The sequence below is a fragment of the Lathamus discolor genome, unplaced genomic scaffold (genome assembly GCF_037157495.1).
Source record: "Lathamus discolor isolate bLatDis1 unplaced genomic scaffold, bLatDis1.hap1 Scaffold_315, whole genome shotgun sequence".
Classification (NCBI taxonomy): domain Eukaryota; kingdom Metazoa; phylum Chordata; class Aves; order Psittaciformes; family Psittacidae; genus Lathamus; species Lathamus discolor.
Genome location: NW_027069344.1, coordinates 16,723 through 42,811, shown reverse-complemented (window position 1 = coordinate 42,811; position 26,089 = coordinate 16,723). Strand labels below are relative to the sequence as shown.

At 44.7% G+C, this 26,089-nt stretch overlaps 2 protein-coding genes, 1 long non-coding RNA gene and 2 gene segments (V, D, J or C); 1 reads left to right on the top strand and 4 right to left on the bottom strand.

Moving 5' to 3' along the window:
* Positions 1–811: 811 nt before the first annotated feature.
* LOC136006602 (uncharacterized) lies at positions 812–6,175 on the bottom strand. The gene is made up of 2 exons (XR_010609204.1): positions 3,082–6,175; positions 812–3,030 (listed from the first exon to the last, which is right to left on the bottom strand). It is a non-coding gene; the product is annotated as an uncharacterized LOC136006602 (long non-coding RNA).
* A 2,806-nt stretch (positions 6,176–8,981) lies between these two features.
* On the bottom strand, positions 8,982–12,071 carry LOC136006601 (immunoglobulin heavy variable 3-64D-like). The segment is given in 2 exon segments: positions 8,982–11,827; positions 11,930–12,071. Coding segments are annotated over 2 exon segments (498 nt in total).
* Positions 12,072–14,343: 2,272 nt separating this feature from the next.
* Positions 14,344–15,087, bottom strand: LOC136006600 (Ig heavy chain V region XIG14-like). The segment is given in 1 exon segment: positions 14,344–15,087. A coding segment is annotated over 1 exon segment (714 nt).
* Positions 15,088–15,425: 338 nt separating this feature from the next.
* Positions 15,426–16,175, bottom strand: LOC136006599 (Ig heavy chain Mem5-like). The gene has a single exon (XM_065664608.1). It carries the CDS (start codon positions 16,173–16,175, stop codon positions 15,426–15,428), a length of 750 nt encoding a protein of 249 aa, XP_065520680.1.
* Positions 16,176–16,856: 681 nt separating this feature from the next.
* On the top strand, positions 16,857–18,038 carry LOC136006598 (Ig heavy chain Mem5-like). Its single transcript, XM_065664607.1, has one exon. The coding sequence runs from the start codon at positions 16,872–16,874 to the stop codon at positions 18,036–18,038; it is 1,167 nt and encodes a 388-aa protein (XP_065520679.1). The 5' UTR covers positions 16,857–16,871.
* The last annotated feature ends 8,051 nt before the right edge of the window (positions 18,039–26,089 follow it).

Sequence of the window (26,089 nt, the reverse complement as noted above, 5' to 3'; positions counted from 1 at the left end):
TGCAGTACAGGGACCAGTAAGGACCAGTATGGACCAGTACGGGACCAGTACAGGAGCAGTACGGAACCAGTATGGACCAGTACCGGTAGCCCCAGCCTCTGCTATAGCTGCCTCTGCAGTACAGGGACCAGTATGGGACCAGTATGGACCAGTACGGGACCAGTACAGGAGCAGTACGGAACCAGTATGGACCAGTACCGGTAGCCCCAGCTGTGCTATAGCTGCCTCTGCAGTACTGGGACCAGTATGGGACCAGTATGGACCAGTACGGGACCAGTACAGGAGCAGTACGGAACCAGTATGGACCAGTACCGGTAGCCCCAGCTGTGCTATAGCTGCCTCTGCAGTACTGGGACCAGTATGGGACCAGTATGGACCAGTACGGGACCAGTACAGGAGCAGTACGGAACCAGTACGGACCAGTACCGGTAGCCCCACCAGCTCTGCTATAGCTGCCTCTGCAGTACAGGGACCAGTAAGGACCACTACGGACCAGTACCTGTAGCCCCAGCTGTGCTATAGCTGCCTCTGCAGTACTGGGACCAGTACGGGACCAGTATGGGACCAGTATGGGACCAGTATAGAGCAGTACAGGACCAGTGCCAGTAGCCCCAGCTCTGCTATAGCTGCCTCTGCAGTACTGGGACCAGTACGGGACCAGTATGGACCAGTATAGAGCAGTATAGGACCAGTGCCAGTAGCCCCAGCTGTGCTATAGCTGCCTCTGCAGTACTGGGACCAGTACGGGACCAGTATGGGACCAGTATAGAGCAGTATAGGACCAGTGCCGGTAGCCCCAGCTCTGCTATAGCTGCCTCTGCAGTACTGGGACCAGTACGGGACCAGTATGGGACCAGTATAGAGCAGTATAAGACCAGTGCCGGTAGCCCCCAGCTCTGCTATAGCTGCCTCTGCAGTACTGGGACCAGTATGAGACCAGTATGGACCAGTACGGGACCAGTATAGGAGCAGTACGGAACCAGTACGGACCAGTACCGGTAGCCCCAGCTCTGCTATAGCTGCCTCTGCAGTACAGGGACCAGTAAGGACCAGTACGGACCAGTACCTGTAGCCCCAGCTGTGCTATAGCTGCTCCTGCAGTACTGGGACCCGTATGGGACCAGTATGGACCAGTACGGGACCAGTATGGACCAGTACGGAACCAGTATGGACCAGTACCAGTAGCCCCAGCTGCCCTATAGCTGCTTCTGCAGTACTGGGACCAGTACGGGACCAGTATGGACCAGTACGGGACCAGTATGGACCAGTACCGGTAGCCCCCAGCTGCCCTATAGCTGCTTCTGCAATACTGGGACCAGTACGGGACCAGTATGGACCAGTACGGAACCAGTACGGACCAGTACCGGTAGCCCCAGCTGCCCTATAGCTGCTTCTGCAGTACTGGGACCAGTACGGGACCAGTAGGGACCAGTACGGGACCAGCATGGACCAGTACCGGTAGCCCCAGCTCTGCTATAGCTGCTCCTGCAGTACTGGGACCAGTACGGGACCAGTATGGATCAGTACTGAACCAGTATGGACCAGTACGGACCAGTACCGGTAGCCCCAGCTTGTGCTATAGCTGCTCCTGCAGTACTGGGATCAGTACGGGACCAGCATGGACCAGTACGGACCAGTACAGTAACAGTAGCCCCAGCTGCCCTATAGCTGCTCCTGCAGTACTGGGACCAGTACGGACCAGTATGGACCAGTACGGACCAGTACCGGTAGCCCAGCTGCCCTATAGCTGCTCCTGCAGTACTGGGACCAGTACGGGACCAGTATGGACCAGTACGGACCAGTACCAGTACCCCCAACTGTGCTATAGCTGCCTTTGCAGTTCTAGGACCAGTATGGGACCAGTATAGGACCAGTATGGACCGGTACTGGTACCCCCAGCTGCCCTATAGCTGCTTCTGCAGTACTGGGACCAGTACGGGACCAGTATTGGACCAGTACGGAACCAGTACGGACCAGTACCAGTAGCCCCAGCTGTGCTATAGCTGCCTCTGCAGTACTGGGACCAGTACGGGACCAGTATGGACCAGTACGGAACCAGTACGGATCAGTACCAGTAGCCCCAGCCGCCCTATAGCTGCTTCTGCAGTACTGGGACCAGTATGGGACCAGTAGGGACCAGTACGGGACCAGCATGGACCAGTACCGGTAGCCCCAGCTCTGCTATAGCTGCTCCTGCAGTACTGGACCAGTACGGGACCAGTATGGATCAGTACGGAACCAGTATGGACCAGTACGGACCAGTACCGGTAGCCCCAGCTCTGCTATAGCTGCTCCTGCAGTACTGGGACCAGTACGGGACCAGCATGGACCAGTACGGAACCAGTATGGACCAGTACTGACCAGTACCGGTAGCCCCAGCTGCCCTATAGCTGCTCCTGCAGCACTGGGACCAGTACGGACCAGTATGGACCAGTACGGACCAGTACCGGTAGCCCCATCTGCCCTATAGCTGCTCCTGCATTACTGGGACCAGTACGGGACCAGTACGGACCAGTACCAGTACCCCCAACTGTGCTATAGCTGCCTTTGCAGTTCTAGGACCAGTATGGGACCAGTATAGGACCAGTATGGACCGGTACTGGTACCCCCAGCTGCACTATAGCTGCTCCTGCAGTACTGGGACCAGTATGGGACCAGTATAGGACCAGTGTGGACCAGTGCCGGTAGCCCCAGCTGTGCTATAGCTGCTCCTGCAGTACTGGGACCAGTACGGGACCAGTATGGACCACTATGGACCAATATGGGACCAGTACCGACCAGTATGGACCAGTACCAGCACATATCAGCCACCCTATAGCTGCTTCAGCACTACTGGGACCAGTACCGGACCAGTACCGGGCTAGTATGGGACCAGTATGGACCAGTATGGACCCATCTACCCTGATCTAGCCACATAACTAGATGAATACATCGCTATTAATAGATTAATAGCTATAAATCGATGCATCCCTATCAATTATTTTCTCTATTAATTATTAATTATCTCTTATTATCTATTAATCAATAAACCTGCATTATCCCTACCAATAGAGCCCAATTAATAGCTATTAACCAATAAACCTGTACTACCCCTACCAATAGAGCCGAATTAATAGCTATTAATCAATAGATAAACCCGTATTCATATATTAATACCTATGAATCAATCTATCTATCTATCTGCACCTATATCGATCTATTAATACCCATTAATTGGGAATATTACTCTATTAATTCCTGGTTATTAGAGCTGTCAACCCCCAAACTCGGTATTAATCGATAATATCCATTACAGACGTGAGGATTCATCTATATTCTATTAATCTCATATTAATATATATTATATAATATCAATCGCTATTAATCGGTAGCAATTAACATTAATCGCTATCAAACTGATTGATCGATATTAATCGATATTATGCTAGTCTTTTTGTGTGCTGTTTAGGAGCAATTCCGGTTTATATCGGCTAATATCGAGATCAATAGCTCGATATGATATATAATATATAATATATAATATATAATATATAATATATAATATATAATATATAATATATAATATATATAATATATAATTTATAATTTATAATATATAATATATAAAATATAAAAAATATATATAAATAATATATAATACATAGCATAACGTAATCTTATATATTATATATAATATACAGCTAATATTGACTATATAATATAATCATTAATAATCGATATTTTAATTAATAATAATATATCCGATATAATATTTTCTATATGATGCACGTAAAATCTCGTATTTAATGCATTAATAACCCATTAATTAACATGAATGCCTATTAATATAAAATAGGTCTCGAGGTACCTATTAAGGACAATCAATTGCAGATAAAGAGGCATTATTAGCACAGCTAATTATATAATCTATTAAATGCATTTTATCTGTAACAGTTATAATCGAATATGTAATAGATGTCACCGATTAAAGCCTATTTTATAGCGAGATATTAAAAATAGCCGCTATTAGAAGGCATTGTCTCAGCTATTAGAAACAGTCGATTTTATAGCCCATTTATTAATTTAATAGCCTATTTATTAATTTAATGGTCTGTTGATAGTCGGTTAATTTAGTAGTCTTAAATTCATAGTCTATTAAGAGTCCATTAATTTCGTAGTCTATTAATTTCATAGTCTATTGATTAATTTAATAGTCTATTAATGTCATAGTCTATTATTAGTCTATTAATTTCATAGTCTATTAATTTAATAGTTCTATTTAATTTAATAGTCTATTAATTTCATAGTCTATTGATTAATTTCATAGTCTATTAATGTCATAGTCTATTGATTAAATAGTCTATTAATAGTCTATTAATTTAATAGCCTATTTATTAATATAGAAATGGATATTAAAGAGCCTCTATTAAGGTATAAGGGCGTCTATTACCTCTAATAAACCGGATATTAGGTCTAATAACGCCTAATTATGACACCTATGCATCTATCTATCATTATTAGCGATAACGACATCTAATAATACAGGATAAAATCAGCACCGAAAAGGATCTTAAATGACACACTGGCCCCAAAACTGCCTGAATTCACCCCAAAACACCCTTTCCCCCTTAAGGTCTGCTTAAATAAGGCGTCCTTTTACCCCAAACCCACCCCTTTTCTGCCCAAAACGCTGTTTTGCTCCTAACGCCTGCTTCAAAGGGGGGGGGGGGGTTACCCAAAACCGCCTGATTTTCCCCCAAAATAAGGGTGTTTTTCACCCCGCAGCTGCTGTTTTTCGCCCGTTCCGCTCCATTGGCTTCCATTTAAAGGCTTTTTATGCAAAAAAAAAAAAAAAAAAGAGGAATTCGCCCAATTCTCACTTCCCGTTTTTGGCTCGTTTCGAAACCAAAAACAGGCGATTTTGGGTCAAAAACAACCCAAAGCTGCACCTGCAGGGCCCGAAGCGGCCATTTTAGGTCTAAACCCCCCCTTTTACAGGCAAAACCCAACTTGAAAGCGATTTTCTTGGTATTTTTACACTTTTTCTTTATATTCGGCCAAAAACCAAAAAAAAAGTGCAGAAAATTCGGGTGCTTTTGTCCCCTTTGATCGTCGTTTTGGGGGGCAAAAAGCCGATTTTGGAGCTTGGTAAAAAACACGCTCGTTTTTTAGGTCTGCTTTTAATATATTTCCGATTTTCAGCTCATTTCACCCCAATTTCAGCATTTTCAAGGCTTTTTCTCCATTTCAACCTGATTTTTTACCCATTTTTCTACATCATTCTCACCTATTTCCTATTTTTCTCGATAAATTTAACCTATTTCCTATTTTTCTCGATAAATTTCACCTATTTCCTAGTTCTCACCTACTATTCCGTCAAGATTTCATCCGTTTTCTCTTTCCCATCCATTTCCAAGCCGTTTTCAATCAGTTTTAACCCGTTTTCTATCTATTTTAACCCATTTTCGTCCTATTTCTCTCTCTTTTCTCTTTCCCATCTACTCTATGCCTATTTTCTCTATTTAACCAAATCTGTAGCAATTTTGTAGTGATTTTCGTTCCAATTTCCTATCTATTTTAACCTATTTCAATCAATCTTTACATGCATTTTCTGTCCATTTTAGATCCATTTAGGTTCGATGTCCATTTTAGATCCATTTTCCTGCCTATTTTGTCCTTTTTTCCACCGAATTTCAATCCATTTCAGCCGTTTCCCTGTTTTCCCTCTATTTTTAACCCCTTTCATCCCTTTTCTACCTAATTTTCAATCTATTTCGCCCATTCTTCTGAATTTCACCTATTTTTCCTAGTTTCATCGACTTTAACCCATTTAATTGATTTTAACCTGGTTTTCTACCTCTTTTCTGTCCATTTTTTGTCTGTTTTCTCTATAGCCTTTATCGACACGATTTTCTATCGATTGGAATCGCATTTTTACCTAATTTCCCCCTTCTTTAACCTAAATTTCGATCCCACTTTTGTCATTGCATTTCAACCTCTATTTAATCGACATCTAAATACATATGTTATTATATATATCATATATATCCTATATCACCCATATTATACATCACCTCTGTTTCCCATCATCAAAATTAACATTAAATCCATCAAACGGCCCCAAATCCCCCAAATTTGCCCTAAAACCCCTTCAATAACTTCATTTCGCCCCGATTTCGGGGCAAGAACAGGTTTTTGGGGGGAGGAAGAATCACCTTATTTGAGGGAATTCCCCTTAAAACCTCACTTTGCTGCCCCAAACCTCTCAATTCCGTTGGAATCCGTTCGGAAATGCGACAAAATGATGGAGAATTCATTCCCAAGCAGATGAATGGGCAGATTTGGGTAAAAAGAGGGGGAAATAGGGATCAAATTCACACTAACGGCCCCAAATCCCCCCTTTTGAAGCGAATCTGGGCTAAAAACCCATTAAAACCCGAGGAAGTGGGACTTTGACAGCAAATTTACCCCCAAAATGACCCAAAAATAGAGAGATTGGCTCGTTTCTGATCAAAAATCCATACAGAATACTTTTTCAGCCAAAGTCTGCCGTTTTTCACCCCAAATTTCTTCATCCCCCCTCACACACACACACCAAAATTGGGGGGTTTTGATCATTTTTGCCCACAAATTGCCCTCAATTCCATTTTTTCGACAAAAAAAAAGACCCTAAAATTAACCTTTTATGGCCCAAATCCGCCATTAAATCACCTCTGGATGAGTTTTCTCCCCAAAAAGACCCTAAAAATGGACTTTTTAGCCTATTTTTGACCATTAAATCACCTCCAAATAAATTTTAAGCCTAAAAAAGACCCTAAAAATCGACTTTTAGCCCATTTTTGACCATTAAATCACCTCCAAATCAGTGTTTTTCCACCAAGAAAGACCCTAAAAATCGACTTTTTAGCCTATTTTGACCATTAAATCACCTCCAAATAAATTTTAAGCCTAAAAAAGACCCTAAAAATCGACTTTTAGCCCATTTTTGACCATTACATCACCTCCAAGTAAATTTTAAGCCTAAAAAGACCCTAAAAATGGACTTTTTAGCCCATTTTTGACCATTACATCACCTCCAAATCATTATTTCACGTAAAAACCACTCCAAAAATTGACATATTTTGCCCTAAATCTGCCACTAAATCACCTCCGGAGCGATTTTTCCTTCTAAAAACACCCCAAAATGGCCATTTTCAGCCCAAATCTGCCGCTAAGTCACCTCCAAATGACAATTTCCTGGACAAAACCCCTCAAAACGGACTTTTTGCCCCATTTTTAGCCCCTCAATTCACTTTTTCCCTCAAAAAAACACATAAACCCGGACTTTTTCACCCCAAAACGGACATTCCCCCCCCCCAAGAAAAACACCATTTGATGGCCCCAGCCATCAAAATGGGGTTGCCCCCAAGACACCCCCCCCCCCCCCGGGGTGGAATTTGGGGGTGAAAAAGGGCAAAATTGGTCAAAACGGGGGTGGTGGGATGAGGACTCACCGGAGGAGACCGTGACGGAGGTGCCTGTGCCCCAGGCATCGATCCAACAGGAAGAGCACAATGAGACGAAGTCAATGCCCTCCCATACAAAAACCCCTCCCCCTGCTCATTTTGGGGCCAAACCCTCGATTTGAAGCAATTTGGGCCAATTTTCACTAAAAAAACACCTAAACCAACGAAATTCCGGCTGTTCCGAACGCCCAAATTGTCGAATTTGGTCCCAAATTGTGACAATTTTGCGGTGAATTTGGAGGTTTTCCACCTGAGGCTCCGAAGAACCAAGATTTCGGTGTTTCCCCCCCCCCAAAAAAGTGAGTAAAAAGGGGTAATAAGCCCCAAAATGGAAAATTTGGGGGAAAATTGGTCAAAATTAGACAAAATTTCATATTTATGATGATGAAGCATGATAAAATGGAGGAAAAAGGCCGATATTTGGGGGGAAAAGGGAAAATTAAGCGGCTATTGGAGGGAAAATTGGCCAGAACGTGGAAAATAACCCTAAAATTAGGACAGAAACGGAGGTAAACAGCAAGAAAGTGGCAATTTTGGGGGTGAAAAACGGGGGGTAGGAAGTGAAATATCCGCATTTTGGGGGTTCAAAGTGGCGAAAAAACAGGGGAAAAGGTGAAAAAGGCACGGGATTTGGGTGTGGAATTGGCTGGGAAGGGTAGAAATTGGGGTCGACTTGGGGCAAAAAGGGGCAAAAAAGGGGCAAAAAGGGGCAAAAAATGGGGGTAAAGAGGGGGATTTCTTGTCATTGCCTGCAGCACTGTGATTAGCACCAGCACCCCCAACCAGCATCAGTACCCACAGTGGTACAGGATGGGACAATATCCCCTTTGGAGCTCATCCATCCCATCGCTCCTCAAGCACGCCCAAAGGCGCCCGAAATGGGCGGAAAATGGGGTTTTTAGCCCCAAAACCCCCTCTCGTTGGGTGGGGATGGAGCTTTTCCGCGTGCGAAGGTTCCCGTCAGGAGCATCCATGGGTCGGGAGGAGGAGGAAGGGGGCGAAGGGGGGGATTGAGTGGGGATGGGTTGAAATGGGGTGAAATCCCGTGGGATTGGGCATGAAGTGGGGGTGGAGGGTGGAAATGGGGAGAAAAGGGGGGAAATGGGGAGAAAAGGGGGGAAATGGGGAGAAAACACGGGGAAAATGGGGATAAGGGGGGAAAATGGGGATAAAGGGTGGGAAATGGGGATAAAGGGTGGGGAAATGGGGATAAAAGGTGGGAAATGGGGATAAAGGGGGAAAATGGGGATAAGGGGGGAAAATGGGGAGAAAAGGTGGGGAAATGGGGATAAAAGGGGGAAAATGGGGATAAAAGGTGGGGAAATGGGCATAAAGGGGGGAAAATGGGGATAAAGGGTGGGGAAATGGGGATAAAAGGGGGAAAATGGGGGATAAAGGGTGGGGAAATGGGGATAAAGGGATGGAAAATGGGGATAAGGGGGGAAAATGCGGATAAAAGGTGGGAAATGGGGATAAAGGGGGGAAATGGGGATAAAAGGTGGGAAATGGGGATAAAGGGTGGGAATGGGGATAGATGGTAGGAAAATGGGGATAAACGGTGGGAAAATGGGCATAAAGGGTAGGAAATGGGGATAAAGGGGGAAATGGGGATAAAAGGGGGAAATGGGGATAAAAGGTGGGAAATGGGGATAAAGGGGGGAAATGGGGATAGATGGTAGGAAAATGGGGGATAAGGGGGGGGAAATGGGGATAAAGGGGTGAAATGGGGATAAAGGGGGGAAGATGGGTCTAAAAGGTGGGGAAAGGTCCATAAAAGGCCAAAATTGGCAATATTTGGGGTGAAATCGGCCAGAAATGGGAAAATATCCCTGAAACTGTGGATTGTAGTGGTGGGAAGGGAAAAGTGGGGTGAGATTCGGGGGGAATGTGGCCAAAAAGGGGCAAAATAGGCCCAGGTTTGGGTCAAAAGTGGCCCCAAAGGTGCGACCAGACCCAGGTTTGGGGGAGAATGGGCAAAGTATGGGAAAAATAGGGCCTGGTTTGGGTCAAAAGTGGGCAAAATTGGTCAACACAGGCAAACTAAAGGGGGGTTTTGTGCTCCTCAAGGCCTTGTCCTCCATCCAATGGGTCTTGATCTCCATCCAGTGGGTCCCCATCTCCATCCTATGGGTCTTGGTCTCCATCCAATGGGTCTTGGTCTCCATCCAATGGGTCCCCATCTCCATCCAATGGATCCCCATCTTCATCCAATGGGTCTTGGTCTCCATCAATGGGTCTTGATCTCCATCTAAGACTTCCTCATCTCTATCCAATGGGCCTCCACCTCCATCCAATGGGTCCCCAACTCCATCCAATGGGTACCCATCTCCATCCAATGGGCCTTGTTCTCCATCCAATGGGTCTTGTTCTCCATCCAACGTGTCCCCATCTCCATCCAATGGGTCTTGATCTCCACCCAATGGGTCTTGATCTCCATCCAAGAGATCTCCATCTCCATCCAATGGGCCCTGCTGTCCATCCAATGGGTCCCCACCTCCATCCAATGGGTCCCCACCTCCATCCAATGGGTCCCACCTCCATCCTATGGGTCCCCATCTCTATCCTATGGGTCCCACCTCCATCCAATGGGTCCCCATCTCCATCCAATGGGTCTTGATATCCATCCAATGGGTCCCATCTCCATCCAATGGGTCTTGATCTCCACCCAATGGGTCTTGATCTCCATCCAAGAGATCTCCACCTCCATCCAAGAGATCTCCATCTCCATCCAATGGGTACCCATCTCCATCCAAAGGGTCCCCATCTCTATCCTATGGGTTCCCACCTCCATCCAATGGGCCTTGTTCTCCATCCAATGGGTCTTGATCTCCATCCAATGGGTCTTGATCTCCATCCAATGGGTCTTGTTCTCCATCCAATGTGTCCCCATCTCCATCCAATGGGTCTTGATCTCCACCCAATGGGTCTTGATCTCCATCCAAGAGATCTCCATCTCCATCCAATGGGTCCCCATCTCCATCCAAAGGGGTCCCCATCTCTATCCTATGGGTCACACCTCCATCCAATGGGCCTTGTTCTCTATCCAATGGGCCTTGTTCTCCATCCAATGGGTCTTGATCTCCATCCAATGGGTCTTGTTCTCCATCCAATGTGTCCCCATCTCCATCCAATGGGTCTTGATCTCCACCCAATGGGTCTTGATCTCCATCCAAGAGATCTCCATCTCCATCCAATGGGTACCCATCTCCATCCAAAGGGTCCCCATCTCTATCCTATGGGTCCCACCTCCATCCAATGGGCCTTGTTCTCCATCCAATGGATCCCCCATCTCCATCCAATGGTCTTGATATCCATTTAATGGGTCTTGTTCTCCATCCAATGGGCCTTGTTCTCCATCCAATGGGTCTTGATCTCCACCAATGGGTCCCCATCTCCATCCAATGGGTCTTGATATCCATCCAATGGGTCTTGATCTCCACCCAATGGGTCTTGATCTCCATCCAAGAGATCTCCATCTCCATCCAATGGGCCCTGCTTTCCATCCAATGGGTCCCCACCTCCATCCAATGGGTCCCCACCTCCATCCAATGGGGTACCCATCTCTACCCTATGGGTCCCACCTCCATCCAATGGGCCTTGTTCTCCATCCAATGGGCCTTGTTCTCCATCCAATGGGTCCCCATCTCCATCCAATGGGTCTTGATCTCCACCCAATGGGTCCCCATCTCCATCCAATGGGTCTTGATATCCATCCAGTGGGTCTTGATCTCCACCCAATGGGTCTTGATCTCCATCCAAGAGATCTCCATCTCCATCCAATGGGCCCTGCTGTCCATCCAATGGGTCGCCACCTCCATCCAATGGGTCGCCACCTCCATCCAATGGCTCCCCACCTCCATCCAATGGCTCCCCACCTCCATCTCAGACCATTTCACCTCCCAACCCCTCACCCTCCCCCCTCACCCCCCAACAGGAACCACGCTCCATCACCCATCCGCACCCTACGGCACCCTATGGGACCCACCGGGCCCCATTCATGCCCGGGTCCCCCATGCCCCCGGCACCACCGTGGGCACCCTTCACGCAGTAGTAAGTGGCCGTGTCCTGGGCCGTGAGGCCGCTCATCTGCAGCGTGACCGTGCCCTGGGAGTTGTCCCTGGTGATGGTGGCTCGGCCCTTCACCGATGGCGCGTAGTTGGTGCCACCACCACTGCTGCTAATGCCTGCGACGTACTCGAGCCCCTGCCCCGGTGCTTGGCGCATCCATCCCATGCCGTAGCTGCCGAAGGTGAAGCCCGAGGCCTTGCACAGGAGCCTCATGGAGCCGCCGGGGCTTTGGAGGCCGCCTCCGGTCTCCTCCAGCGTCACGGCCGCCCGCAGACCTGGGCATGGACAAGAAGGAGGCGTTGAGGCCATGGGGGGGCTCAGCACCATCACCATGGACACCCCCCGCCCTCCAGTCCCGGCAATGGGTTTGGACCTACCTGGGATGGAGGCCGCGAGGAGGAAGACGAGGATGGGGAAGGCCATTGTGGTGCCCGTGGCGATGGCGGTGGTGGGGCCATGGGGTGGAGGGGTTATGAAGGCGATGGGGCAAGGGGGGGTTTGCATAGGGGGAAGGGGGGGTTAAGAAAGGGGGCGGGGCTATGGGGCAATGGGGAGGGATCAATTGATGGCGGGGGGGGGATTGATTAATCAGGTAATGGCGATGTGGGATTAATGGTGGATTAATCAATTGATTGATTAATCAATCTACAGTGATCTCGCCACGGAATTAATGACATATTCATTAATAAGTTCATTAAGCTATCAACGTGGAATTAATTGCAGGTTAATTAATAAATTAATTGTGATCCTGCCGTGGCATTAATGGCAGGGTAATGAATAACTTAATAGTGATCTCAATACGGAATGAAGGGCATTGATTGTATTGCTTGATGAACTAATCGTGATACCGACATGGAATTAATTGCAGATGAATTAATTACTAGCTCGAGTTATCGCCATAGACTCAATTGACGATTAATTAATCGATTGTGATCTCGACGTGGAATTAATGGCCAAATAATGAATGGATTGTGCATGGAATTAACTGCAGATTAATTAATCGATCGATTAATTGCAACTCCTTAATGCAGCCATGATGCATCGAGCTAGGTACCTAGCCATTAACTAGCTGAGATTTATTAATTGGGTTTAATGGTTTAATAAGAATTGCACGGTTTCATAGGAAGTGCGTCTTAATAAACTTCTATGTAATTAATTAATTAGATGATCTTATATTGATTCATTCTATAGTCTTTTACATCCCTATTTGAACCCCACAATTAATTTAACCCTATATTACTTCTTATCACCTTCATCTATTTTTAATACCATTACCAATCAATTCCTATTTATTAATCATTAGTGAGGAATAAGAATTACTGTTATTACCAATGTTTAATTACTATTAACAATGTTTAATGCTTAGCAATTACACATTATTAGTTGTTTAATAGAAACCTCATGCATTTGCTGTCACTGATTATAGATATTAATATATTTACTCTCATTAATTATATTGAAATTTACTCTCATTAACAATATATATTTGCTCTCATTAATTATATTTATTAATCTCTGTACTATCATTAATTTTATATACTAATCTCTTTGCTCTCACTAATTATATATATTAATCTCTTTGCTCTTATTAATTATATATATTAATCTCTTTACTCTAATTAATTATACATATTAATCTATTTACTCTCATTAATTATATATATTAATCTCTTTACTCTCATTAATTATATACCTTAATCTGCTCTCATCAGTTAACGCCCCAATTATTTGACATTAGCACTTTCATTTCTTTGCTATCCTTTTACACATTACATCTATTGAATTTTATCATTGCGATGCCTTTCATTAGGGCTAATTAATGAACTAATTAATTAATTAAGGGGGGGGCCTCATGGGGCTTCGGGGCAGCTGCTCCCTTCACGAGTGAATTCACAGGGAGGCCTCATGGGGCTTCGTGGCAGGTGGCCTGCTTCAAAACAAGCCTGACTAAAGATAATGAAATCATTAATTCAAGCTAATGAATGAACTAATTAACGCTAATGATTTAATTAATAGGGACCGTGAACTGCAATCACTGCAGAGGCCTCATTAATGAGAGCGCATTGATCGATTAACTGCACTCACTGCAGTGCCCTCATCATTGATTAACCATCACCACCATCACCACCATCACCACCATCACCACCATCACCACCATCACCACTATCACCACCATCACCACCATCACCACCACAACCACAGCAAGGCCTCAGGCTTTGCCTTCGGCAGCTACGACATGGGATGGGTGCGCCAAGCACCGGGGCAGGGGCTCGAGTCCGTCGCAAGCATTAACAGTGGTGGTGGCACCGGTTACGCGCCATCGGTGCAGGGCCGAGCCACCATCACCAGGGACAGCTCCCAGGGCACGGTCACGCTGCAGATGAGCGGCCTCACGGCCCAGGACACGGCCACTTACTACTGCGTGAAGAGTGCTGGTGGTGGTGGTACTGGTGGTGCTGGTTCTGGTGAGTATGGTGCTGGTTATGATGGTTATGGTGGTGTACCCATAACCAGCACCATGACCACCATAAGCAGCACAAGCAGCACCATACAGGCCATAACCACCATAACCAGCACCAAAGTCACCATACACATCATAACCACCAGCACCAACACCATAACCACCACAGCCACCATAAACAGCACCATAACCAACACCATACCAAAAATACCCACCATACCCACCATAACCAGCACCAAAACCACCATACATACCATAACCAGCACAACCAGCACCATAACCACCGTAACCAGCACCATACCCATCATACCTACCACAACCAACACAACCAGCACCATAACCACTCTAACCAGCACCAAACCCACCATACCTACCATAACCAGCCCCATACCCACCAAAACCACCATACCTACCATAACCACCACAGCCAGCACCATAACCACCATAATGAGCACCATACCCACCATACCCACCCCCATACCCACCATAACAACCAGAACCAGCACCATACCCACCATAAACACCACGCATACCTGAACCACCGCATCCAGCACCAAACTCACCATACACATCATAACCACCAGCACCAGCACCATAACCATCATAACCAGCATAAACAGCAGCACAACCACCATACCCACCATAACCAGCACCATACCCACCAGAACCATCACCATACTCACCATAACCAGCACCACCACCACCACCAGTGTAAGCACCCTTCACGCAGTAGTAAGTGGCCGTGTCCTGGGCCGTGAGGCCGCTCATCTGCAGCGTGACCGTGCCCTGGGAGTTGTCCCTGGTGATGGTGGCTCGGCCCTGCACCGATGGCGCGTACCAGGTGCTGCCACCACTCTTGCTAATCTCAGCGACGTACTCGAGCCCCTGCCCCGGTGCCTGGCGCATCCATCCCATGGCGTAGCTGCCGAAGGTGAAGCCCGAGGCCTTGCACAGGAGCCTCATGGAGCCGCCGGGGCTTTGGAGGCCGCCTCCGGTCTCCTCCAGCGTCACGGCCGCCCGCAGACCTGGGCATGGACAAGAAGGAGGCGTTGAGGCCATGGGGGGCTCAGCACCATCACCATGGACACCCCCCCCCCTCCAGTCCTGGCAATGGTTTGGGTCCTACCTGGGGTGAAGGTGGCTCCGTGGCGGTGGGGAAGGGTCCATAGGGACACAATGGGGGGGGTTGGGGGAAACCTGTGGAGGTTTGGGTCAATGGCTGCAGAGTTGGGTCAATGGCTCCAGAGTTGGGTCAATGGCTGCAGAGTTGGGTCAATGGCTCCAGGTTTGGGTCAATGGCTGCAGAGTTGGGTCAATGGCTGCAGGTTTGGGTCAATGGCTCCAGGTTTGGGTCAATGGCAGCAGAGTTGGGTCAATGGCTCCAGGTTTGGGTCAATGGCTCCGGGTTTGGGTCAATGGCTGCAGAGTTGGGTCAATGGCTGCAGGTTTGGGTCAATGGCTCCAGGTTTGGGCTTCACCTTGGGCACCAAAACCCCATGGGATGGATGCGCCAAGCACCGGGGCAGGGGCTCGAGTTCGTCGCAAGCATTTACAGCAGTGGTGGTAGCACCTACTACGCGCCATCGGTGCAGGGCCGAGCCACCATCACCAGGGACAACTCCCAGGGCACGGTCACGCTGCAGATGAGCGGCCTCACGGCCCAGGACACGGCCACTTACTACTGCGTGAAGAGTGCTGGTGGTGGTGCTCCTGGTGCTGGTTATGGTGAGTATGGTGCTGGTTATGGTGCTGGGTATGGTGGGTATGGTGCTGGTTGTGGTGGTTATGGTGGTTATGATGCTGGTTATGTTTGGTATGATGGGTATGGTGGTTATGGTGGGTATGCTGGGTATGGTGCTGGTTATGGTGGTTATGGTGTTCATGGTGCTGGCTATGGGTATAGCACCATAACCACCAATACCATTGGCATACTCACCATAACCAGCACCACCAGCACCATCACCTCTCTTCACGCAGTAGTAAGTGGCCGTGTCCTGGGCCGTGAGGCCGCTCATCTGCAGCGTGACCGTGCCCTGGGAGTTGTCCCTGGTGATGGTGGCTCGGCCCTGCACCGATGGCGCGTAGTAGGTGCTACCACCACCGTAGCTAATGCTTGCGACGTACTCGAGCCCCTGCCCCGGTGCTTGGCGCATCCATCCCATGGGGTTTTGGTGCCCAAGGTGAAGCCCAAACCTGGAGCCGTTGACCCAAACCCGGAGCCATTGACCCAAACCTGGAGCCATTGACCCAAACCTGGAGCCATTGACCCAGACCTGGAGCCATTGACCCAACTCTGCAGCCATTGACCCAAAACTGCAGCCATTGACCCAAACCTGGAGCCATTGACCCAACTCTGCAGCCATTGACCCAAACCTGGAGCCATTGACCCAACTCTGCAGCCATTGACCCAAACCTGGAGCCATTGACCCAAACCTGGAGCCATTGACCCAACTCTGCAGCCATTGACCCAAACCTGGAGCCATTGACCCAACTCTGCAGCCATTGACCCAAACCTGGAGCCATTGACCCAACTCTGCAGCCATTGACCCAAACCTGGAGCCATTGACCCAACTCTGCAGCCATTGACCCAAAACTGCAGCCATTGACCCAACTCTGCAGCCATTGACCCAAACCTGGAGCCATTGACCCAACTCTGCAGCCATTGACCCAAAACTGCAGCCATTGACCCAAAACTGCAGCCATTGACCCAAACCTCCACAGGTTTCCCCCAACCCCCCCCATTGTGTCCCTATGGACCCTTCCCCACCGCCACGGAGCCACCTTCACCCCAGGTAGGTCCAAACCATTGCCAGGACTGGAGGGGGGGGGGTGTCCATGGTGATGGTGCTGAGCCCCCCATGGCCTCAACGCCTCCTTCTTGTCCATGCCCAGGTCTGCGGGCGGCCGTGACGCTGGAGGAGACCGGAGGCGGCCTCCAAAGCCCCGGCGGCTCCATGAGGCTCCTGTGCAAGGCCTCGGGCTTCACCTTCGGCAGCTACGGCATGGGATGGATGCGCCAAGCACCGGGGCAGGGGCTCGAGTACGTCGCAAGCATTTACAGCAATGGTGGTAGCACCTACTACGCGCCATCGGTGCAGGGCCGAGCCACCATCACCAGGGACAACTCCCAGGGCACGGTCACGCTGCAGATGAGCGGCCTCACGGCCCAGGACACGGCCACTTACTACTGCGTGAAGAGTGCTGATGGTGGTGCTCCTGGTGCTGGTTACGGTGAGTATGGTGCTGGTATTGGTGGGTATGTTGGTATACCCATAGCCAGCACCACAACCACCATAACAAGCAGCATACCCACCATATCCACTGTAACCAGCATAACAGGCGCCATACCCACCATACCCAACATAACCACCACCATAACAACCACAACCAGCACCATAACCACCATACCCAGCACCATACCCACCATACTCACCATACCAAACATAACCAGCAGCATACACACCATAACCACCACAACCAGCACCATAACCACTATAACCACCATAACCAGCACCATAACCAGCACCATACTCACCATAAGCAGCACCACCATCACCACCACCACCAGCACTCTTCACGCAGTAGTAAGTGGCCGTGTCCTGGGCCGTGAGGCCGCTCATCTGCAGCGTGACCGTGCCCTGGGAGTTGTCCCTGGTGATGGTGGCTCGGCCCTGCACCGATGCCCCGTATCTGGTGCTGCCACCACTGCTGCTAATGCCTGCGACGAACTCGAGCCCCTGCCCCGGTGCTTGGCGCATCCATCCCATGGCGTAGCTGCTGAAGGTGAAGCCCGAGGCCTTGCACAGGAGCCTCATGGAGCCCCTGGAATGAAGAATCACCATTTGGGGCAAAACCGACCCGTTTTGGGCAAAGAGGGGGGATTCAGTTGGAAAAGGCACGTTTTGGGCTTCAAGCGGTTGAGAGCTTGGTCAAAGAGCCAAGGCCTGAGGCCACTGGAGGCCATTGTGGTCAATGGGGGAGGCTTGGGTCCGGATCCAGCTCCACCATCAGCACCTACCCCATAGGAGGGATGCGCCAGGCACCGGCGCAGGGGCTCCAATGGGTCGCAAGCATTGACAGCAATGGTGGTGGTGGCTCCCATTGGCATTAACAGTGGTGGTGGCACCTACTACGGGGCATCGGTGCAGGGCCGAGCCACCATCACCAGGGACAACCCCCAGGGCACGGTCACGCTGCAGATGAGCGGCCTCACGGCCCAGGACACGGCCACTTACTACTGCGTGAAGAGAGGTGATGGTGCTGGTGGTGGTGCTGGTTATGGTGAGTATGGTGCTAGGTATGGTGGTTATGGTGCTATACCCATAACCAGCACCATGACCACCGTAAGCAGCGCAAGCAGCACCATACTGGCCATAAGCACCATAACCAGCACCAAAGTCACCATACACATCATAACCACCAGCACCAACACCATAACCACCATAACCAGCATACCCAGCACCATAACCACCATAACCAGAATACCCAGTACCATAACCACCATACCCACCATACCCACCATACCCACCATAACCAGCACCATAGCCACCATAGCCACCATAACCAGCACCATACCCACCGTAAGCAGTACCAAATCCACCATACCCACCATAACCAGCACCATAGCCACCATAACCACCACAACCAGCACCATACCCACCATAACCAGCACCATAGCCACCATACCCACCATAACCAGCACCATAGCCACCATAAGCAGTACCAACCAGCACCATACCCACCATACGCACGATAAACCAGCAGCATAACCACCACAACCAGCACCATACCCACCATACGCACGATAAACCAGCAGCATAACCACCATAACCAGCACCATAGCCACCATAACCACCACACCAAACATAACCAGCACCATAACGACCATAACCACCACAACCAGCACCATACCCACCATAACCATCACCATACCCACCAGACCAACCATAACCAGCACCATAACCAGCACCATACTCACCATAACCAGCACCATACTCACCATAACCAGCACCAGCACCACCACCAGCACCATCACCACTCTTCACGCAGTAGTAAGTTGTCCCTGGTGATGGTGGCTCGGCCCTGCACCGATGGCGCGTAGTAGGTGCTACCACCACCGCTGCTAATGCGAGCGACGAACTCGAGCCCCTGCCCCGGTGCTTGGCGCATCCATCCCATGCCGTAGTCGCCGAAGGTGAAGCCCGAGGCCTTGCACAGGAGCCTCATGGAGCCGCCGGGGCTTTGGAGGCCGCCTCCGGTCTCCTCCAGCGTCACGGCCGCCCGCAGACCTGGGCATGGACAAGAAGGAGGCGTTGAGGCCATGGGGGGCTCAGCACCATCACCATGGACACCCCCCCCCCCCTCCAGTCCCGGCAATGGTTTGGGTCCTACCTGGGGTGAAGGTGGCTCCGTGGCGGTGGGGAAGGGTCCATAGGGACACAATGGGGGGGGGTTGGGGGTCCTTGAGAGGGTTAATTATTAGGGGGAATGTAGTGGAGATGGGAGATAAAGGGGATTATTAGGCCTAATAGGATTAATTATTAGCCCTAATATAGCAGGGATGGGGGATAAATTGAATTATTAGCCTAAGAAAGTCAATTATTAGCCCTAATAGGATTAATTATTAGCCCTAATATAGGGGGTATGGGGGATAAAGTGAATTATTAGCCTAATAAAGTCAACTATTTGGCCTAATAGGATTTATTATTAGCCCTAATATAGCGGGGATGTGGGATGAATTGAATTGTTAGCCTAGTAACGTCAATTATTGGGCCTAATAGGATTAATTATTAGCCCTAATATAGTGGGGATGGGAGATTAATTGAATTATTAGCCTAATAAAGTCAATTATTAGGCCTAATAGCATTATTAGTCCTAATATAGGGGGGATGGGGGATTAATAGAATTATTGGCTTAATAAACTCAATTATTAGGCCTAATAGGATTAATTAGTAGCCCTAATATAGCAGGTATGGGGGATGAGTTCATTATAGGCCCTAATGATCTTATTTATTAGCCCTAATATAGCAGACAAGGGTGATAAACAGAATTATTAGCGTCATAAACTCAATTATTAGCCCTAATGGACTTAATTATTAGCCCTAACATAGAACCGATGACGCATGAAATGAATTATTAGCATAATAAGCTTAATTATTAGCCCTAATAGGCTTAATTATTAGTCCTAATATAGCAGGAATGGGGAATGAATTAATTATAGGCCCTAAGGGTCTTATTTATTAGCACTAATATAGTACTAATGAGGAACAAATTGAATTATTAGCCTAATAAACTTAATTATTAGCCTAATAACCTTAATTATTAGCCCCCAATGACTTAATTATTAGCACTGATACAGCAGTGATGAGGGATAAATGAATTATAAGCCCTAATGTTCTTATTTATTAGCCCTAATATAGTGGGGATGGAGGGTAAATTGAATTATTAGCCTAATAAAGGTAATTATTAGCCCTAATAGGCTTAATTACTAGCCCTAATATAGCAGGGATGAGGGATAAATGTAATAACAAGCCCTAATTGTTTTATTTATTAGCCCTAATACAGTGGGGCTGGGGGATAAATTGAATCATTAGCCTAACAAAGTTAACTATTAGCCCTAATAGGTTTAATTATTAGCCCTAATTCTGTGGGTATGGTGGATAAACTAATCATAAGCCTAATAAACTTAGTTATTAGCCCTAATAGGCTTGATTATTGGCCCTTGTTTAGTGGGGTTGGGGAAGAAAAGTGCTTGTGAACCACATAAAGTCATTTATTAGCCCTAATAGGCTTAATTATTAGCCCTAATTCAGCGGGCATGGGGGATAAATTGAACTATTAACCTAATGAACGCAATTATTAGCCCTAATAGGCTTAATTATTGGCCCTTGTTTAGTGGCGTTGGGGGACAAATATACTTGTGAACCACATAAAGTCAATTATTAGCCCAAATAGGCTTAATTATTAGCCCTAATTCACCGGGCATGGGGGATAAATTGAACTCTAAACCTAATGAACGTAATTATTAGCCCTAATAACCCTCATTATTAGCTCTAATTTAGCGGGCTGGGGCTCAACTTCGACTGCAAGGCCTAATACGTGCCATTATTAGCCCTAATAGACTTGATTATTAGCCCTAATTGAGAGGATAACGTTAATTTTCCCCCCGAAATGCAGGTGCCGAGAGCAGCTGCTGCAACCAAGGGGCCGAAAGCGACAGCCGGGGCCTATTTTTGGGCTGAAAAAGGCGCTTTTTGGGGTTTCGGGGCTCTTTGTGGCTATTTTTGGCAGCGGCAGCTGCACGGGAAAAACCCAAAGCGGGCGGGTTTGGCCCCAAAAAGGGGCCGGCCCAGACACGGCGCGGAACAGGACCGTCGCTCCTCGCTATTAATGCTATTAATTGTGCTCGATTAACGCTAATAATCGCATTAAACTGACGCTTTTGGTTAATTATTAATGCTATTATTTGCTGTTATTCGCTTTATTTGATGGGAATTGCTATTTTTATTGCTCATATTCACCAATTCGCTGGATTTAGACCTATTATTCTGTCCTTCGATGACCTCGCTCCTTTATTCCCTATTATTTTAACTTATTAATCTATTATTTCAACTTATTAACCTATTCTTTGAGTATTAGGGGAACTATTATTAGCTCCATTAGCCTCTTTTATTACTCTTATTAGCAGAAATGCTGCTATTTCTAGTATTATTAGCATCAGTATTAGTATTTGCGTTATTAATATCATTTATTAGCATTATTATTGTTATCGGTAATAGCATTAAATAATCGTTTAATGACCGTTACTTTATCATCCTTTTCTTTATAGCCATATTCTCATTAATAGCACGAAAATAATGATACTATATTATTAGAAATAATCGGGTTTATATTCGAATATGAGAAATTAAAAGGTTTCTATTAGAAATTATTAGGGTTTTTATTAGAAATGATTAATTTCTATTAGAAATCAAGAGGTTTATATTGCAATTATTAGAAGCACTTCTTAGCGTTGGAAAGCATTCTCGTTTTATTAATGGGAATTAATTGGGAGCCTTTTATTAGGAGGAATTGCCTTTTATCACTACTATTAGGAGAAAAATTGCTTCTTTATTGGCATTTATTCGCTATTTTATAGGTCTATTAGGTGTTTATTAGCTTATAATTTTATCATTATTTGGCTTCATTTTTTATTATTATTTTTATTATTATTAATTATCATTATTATTTTATTATTAATGTTATCATTATTATTTTATTATTATTAATAACAATTATTAATTATTATCATCGAAACCTCTCACTTTATTTGCCCTCCCTATTATTATTAGCAGGAACCAGCCCCATTCATTTCCCGTTATCTCTATTCCTTCATTAATTCCTGTTATTAGCACAAATACTCCTATTTTATCGTCGCTCTGTCGCATGAGCGCGATCATTAATCACTATTATCGCTGTCTTACCGCTAATAATCGCTTTTGATTCTCATTATTATCGCCTTTGCAGGGATTTGCACCCCTTTATTAGCGGTTAACAGCAGTGATATTAATAATATTCATAATATCAAAACAATTACATTTTTGTAAAAAGAGAATCAATATTTATTATAATTATTATTTTCTATTTTTTATTTTCTATTATTTCTATCTTCTATTATTTCTATTTTCTATTATTTTTATTTCCTATTTTATTTTCTATTATTTCTGTTTTCTATTATTTCTATTTCCTATTATTTTTATTTTCTATTTTATTTTCTATTATTTCTGTTTTCTATTATTTCTATTTCCTATTATTTTTATTTTCTATTTTATTTTCTATTATTTCTGTTTTCTATTATTTCTATTTCCTATTATTTTTATTTTCTATTATTTCTATTTTCTATTATTTCTATTATTTTTATTTTCTATTATTTCTATTATTTTCTTTTATTTCTATTTTCTATGATTTTTATTATTTTTTTTCTATTATTTTTATTTTCTATTATTTCTATTATTTTTATTTCCTATTATTTCTATTATATTTATTTTCAATTATTTTTATTTTCTATTATTTCTATTTTCTATTATTTCTATTATTTTTATTTCCTATTATTTCTATTATTTTTATTTTCTATTATTTTTATTTTCTATTATTTCTATTATTTCTATTTCCTATTATTTTCTATTATTTCTATTTTCTATTATTTTATATTGGCTATAATTATTATAACTCTAATTTATATTATTAATATAGAAATAATATATTCCTCCTATATATTTATATATTAACAACTATGTATTATCTAATATTACACTACTCATTAATACATTATAATTGTCATATCCTAATAATGACATATAATACTAAGGAATAATAACATCATATTAACCAATTAATAATTAGTGTTATTAGCAGCAAAATGGCCACTTTATTATCATTATTAGTGAAAATGCTTGATGGCTCATGAGTATTATGTGCGGAAAAGTGATTTATTATTACTAATACCCCTTTATTGTATTATTAATAGTCGATCTTATAGTGTGTATTTCACTATAGATACCATTGTATCTCATGAATATTAGCATTAATAGCATTAATAACCAAGACTACTACCAATATATCATTAAATTACTAATAAATTATTATTAAATTAGCCTTTCTTAATTTTTCCTATTAATAAAGCAATAAATCCTACTTTCCCGATGCTAACAAAGGGAATAAATGGACTTCAATGGAATAAAAGAGAAAATAAGGGGAAGGAACGCAACGAATTCAAGGAAATCAATGGGAAAAGGGGAATAAAAAGGGAATAAAAGGGAATTAAAGGGAATAAATGCACCCAAATTGGATTAAATTCACCCAAATCGATGAAATAAAGGCTCCAAATCGAATTTAATGCCCCCAAATTGGATTATATTCACCCAAACCAATGAAATAAAGGCTCTGAATCGAATTTAATGCCCCAAAAGTGGATTAAATTCACCCAAATCGATGAAATAAAGGCTCAAAATTGAATTTAATGCCCCCAAATTGGATTAAATTCACCCAAATCGATGAAATAAAGGCTCCAAATCGAATTTAATGCCCCCAAATTGGATTATATTCACACAAACCAATGAAATAAAGGCTCTGAATCGAATTTAATGCCCCAAAAGTGGATTAAATTCACCCAAATCGATGAAATAAAGGCTCCAAATAGAATTTAATGCCCCAAAGGTGGATTAAATTCACCCAAATCAATGAAATAAAGGCTCAAAATTGAATTTAATGCCCCCAAATTGGATTAAATTCACCCAAATCGATGAAATAAAGGCTCTAAATTGAATTTAATGCCCCCAAATTGGATTAAATTCACCCAAATCAATGAAATAAAGGCTCTAAATTGAATTTAATGCCCCCAAATTGGATTATATTCACCCAAACCAATGAAATAAAGGCTCCAAATCGAATTTAATGCCCCGAAATTGGATTAAATTCACTCAAATCGATGAAATCAAGCTGAAAATTGAATTTAATGCCCCAAAATCGGATTAAATTCACCCACATCGATGAAATAAAGGCTCTAAATAGAATTAAATGTCCCAAATTTGTATTAAATTCACCCAAATCGATGAAATAAAGGCTCCAAATCGAATTTAATGCCCCCAAATTGGATTATATTCACCCAAATCGATGAAATAAAGGCTCCAAATAGAATTTAATGCCCCAAAAGTGGATTAAATTCACCCAAATCGATGAAATAAAGGCTCAAAATTGAATTTAATGCCCCCAAATTGGATTAAATTCACCCAAATCGATGAAATAAAGGCTCCAAATCGAATTTAATGCCCCCAAATTGGATTATATTCACCCAAACCAATGAAATAAAGGCTCTGAATCGAATTTAATGCCCCAAAAGTGGATTAAATTCACCCAAATCGATGAAATAAAGGCTCCAAATAGAATTTAATGCCCCAAAGGTGGATTAAATTCACCCAAATCAATGAAATAAAGGCTCAAAATTGAATTTAATGCCCCCAAATTGGATTAAATTCACCCAAATCGATGAAATAAAGGCTCAAAATTGAATTTAATGCCCCCAAATTGGATTAAATTCACCCAAATCAATGAAATAAAGGCTCTAAATTGAATTTAATGCCCCCAAATTGGATTAAATTCACCCAAATCAATGAAATAAAGGCTCTAAATTGAATTTAATGCCCCCAAATTGGATTATATTCACCCAAACCGATGAAATAAAGGCTCCAAATCGAATTTAATGCCCCGAAATTGGATTAAATTCACTCAAATCGATGAAATCAAGCTGAAAATTGAATTTAATGCCCCCAAATCGGATTAAATTCACCCAAATCGATGAAATAAAGGCTCTAAATAGAATTAAATGTCCCAAATTTGTATTAAATTCACCCAAATCGATGAAATAAAGGCTCCAAATCGAATTTAATGCCCCAAAGGTGGATTAAATTCACCCAAATCAATGAAATAAAGGCTCAAAATTGAATTTAATGCCCCCAAATTGGATTAAATTCACCCAAATCGATGAAATAAAGGCTCCAAATCAAATTTAATGCCCCAAAAGTGGATTAAATTCACCCAAATCAATGAAATAAAGGCTCAAAATTGAATTTAATGCCCCCAAATTGGATTAAATTCACCCAAATCGATGAAATAAAGGCTCCAAATCAAATTTAATGCCCCCAAAGTGGATTAAATTCACTCAAATCAATGAAATAAAGGCTCTGAATCGAATTTAATGCCCCGAAATTGGATTAAATTCACTCAAATCGATGAAATCAAGCTGAAAATTGAATTTAATGCCCCCAAATCGGATTAAATTCACCCAAATCGATGAAATAAAGGCTCTAAATTGAATTTAACGCCCCAAATCAATGCAATAAACGCCCCCGAATCAGCGAAAAGGGCGAATTTTGCCGAATTCCAGAGAAATCTCCTCAAATCCACTGAAATTCCATGAAAAAGCGACTAAACCCGGAACGGAAGGCACGGCAACGGCACGCCACGGCGTGAAAGCAAGGAAACGCGTCGGAGAAACGCTCTAAACGCCCATCCCCGCGGAATTAACGGCGGACGAAGGCAG

Bases quoted from the DNA above. Each gene is read 5' to 3' on its own strand.
- LOC136006599 (XM_065664608.1), bottom strand. From the start codon at position 16,175: ATGGGATGGATGCGCCAAGCACCGGGGCAGGGGCTCGAGTACGTCGCA.
- LOC136006598 (XM_065664607.1), top strand. From the start codon at position 16,872: ATGGCCTCAACGCCTCCTTCTTGTCCATGCCCAGGTCTGCGGGCGGCC.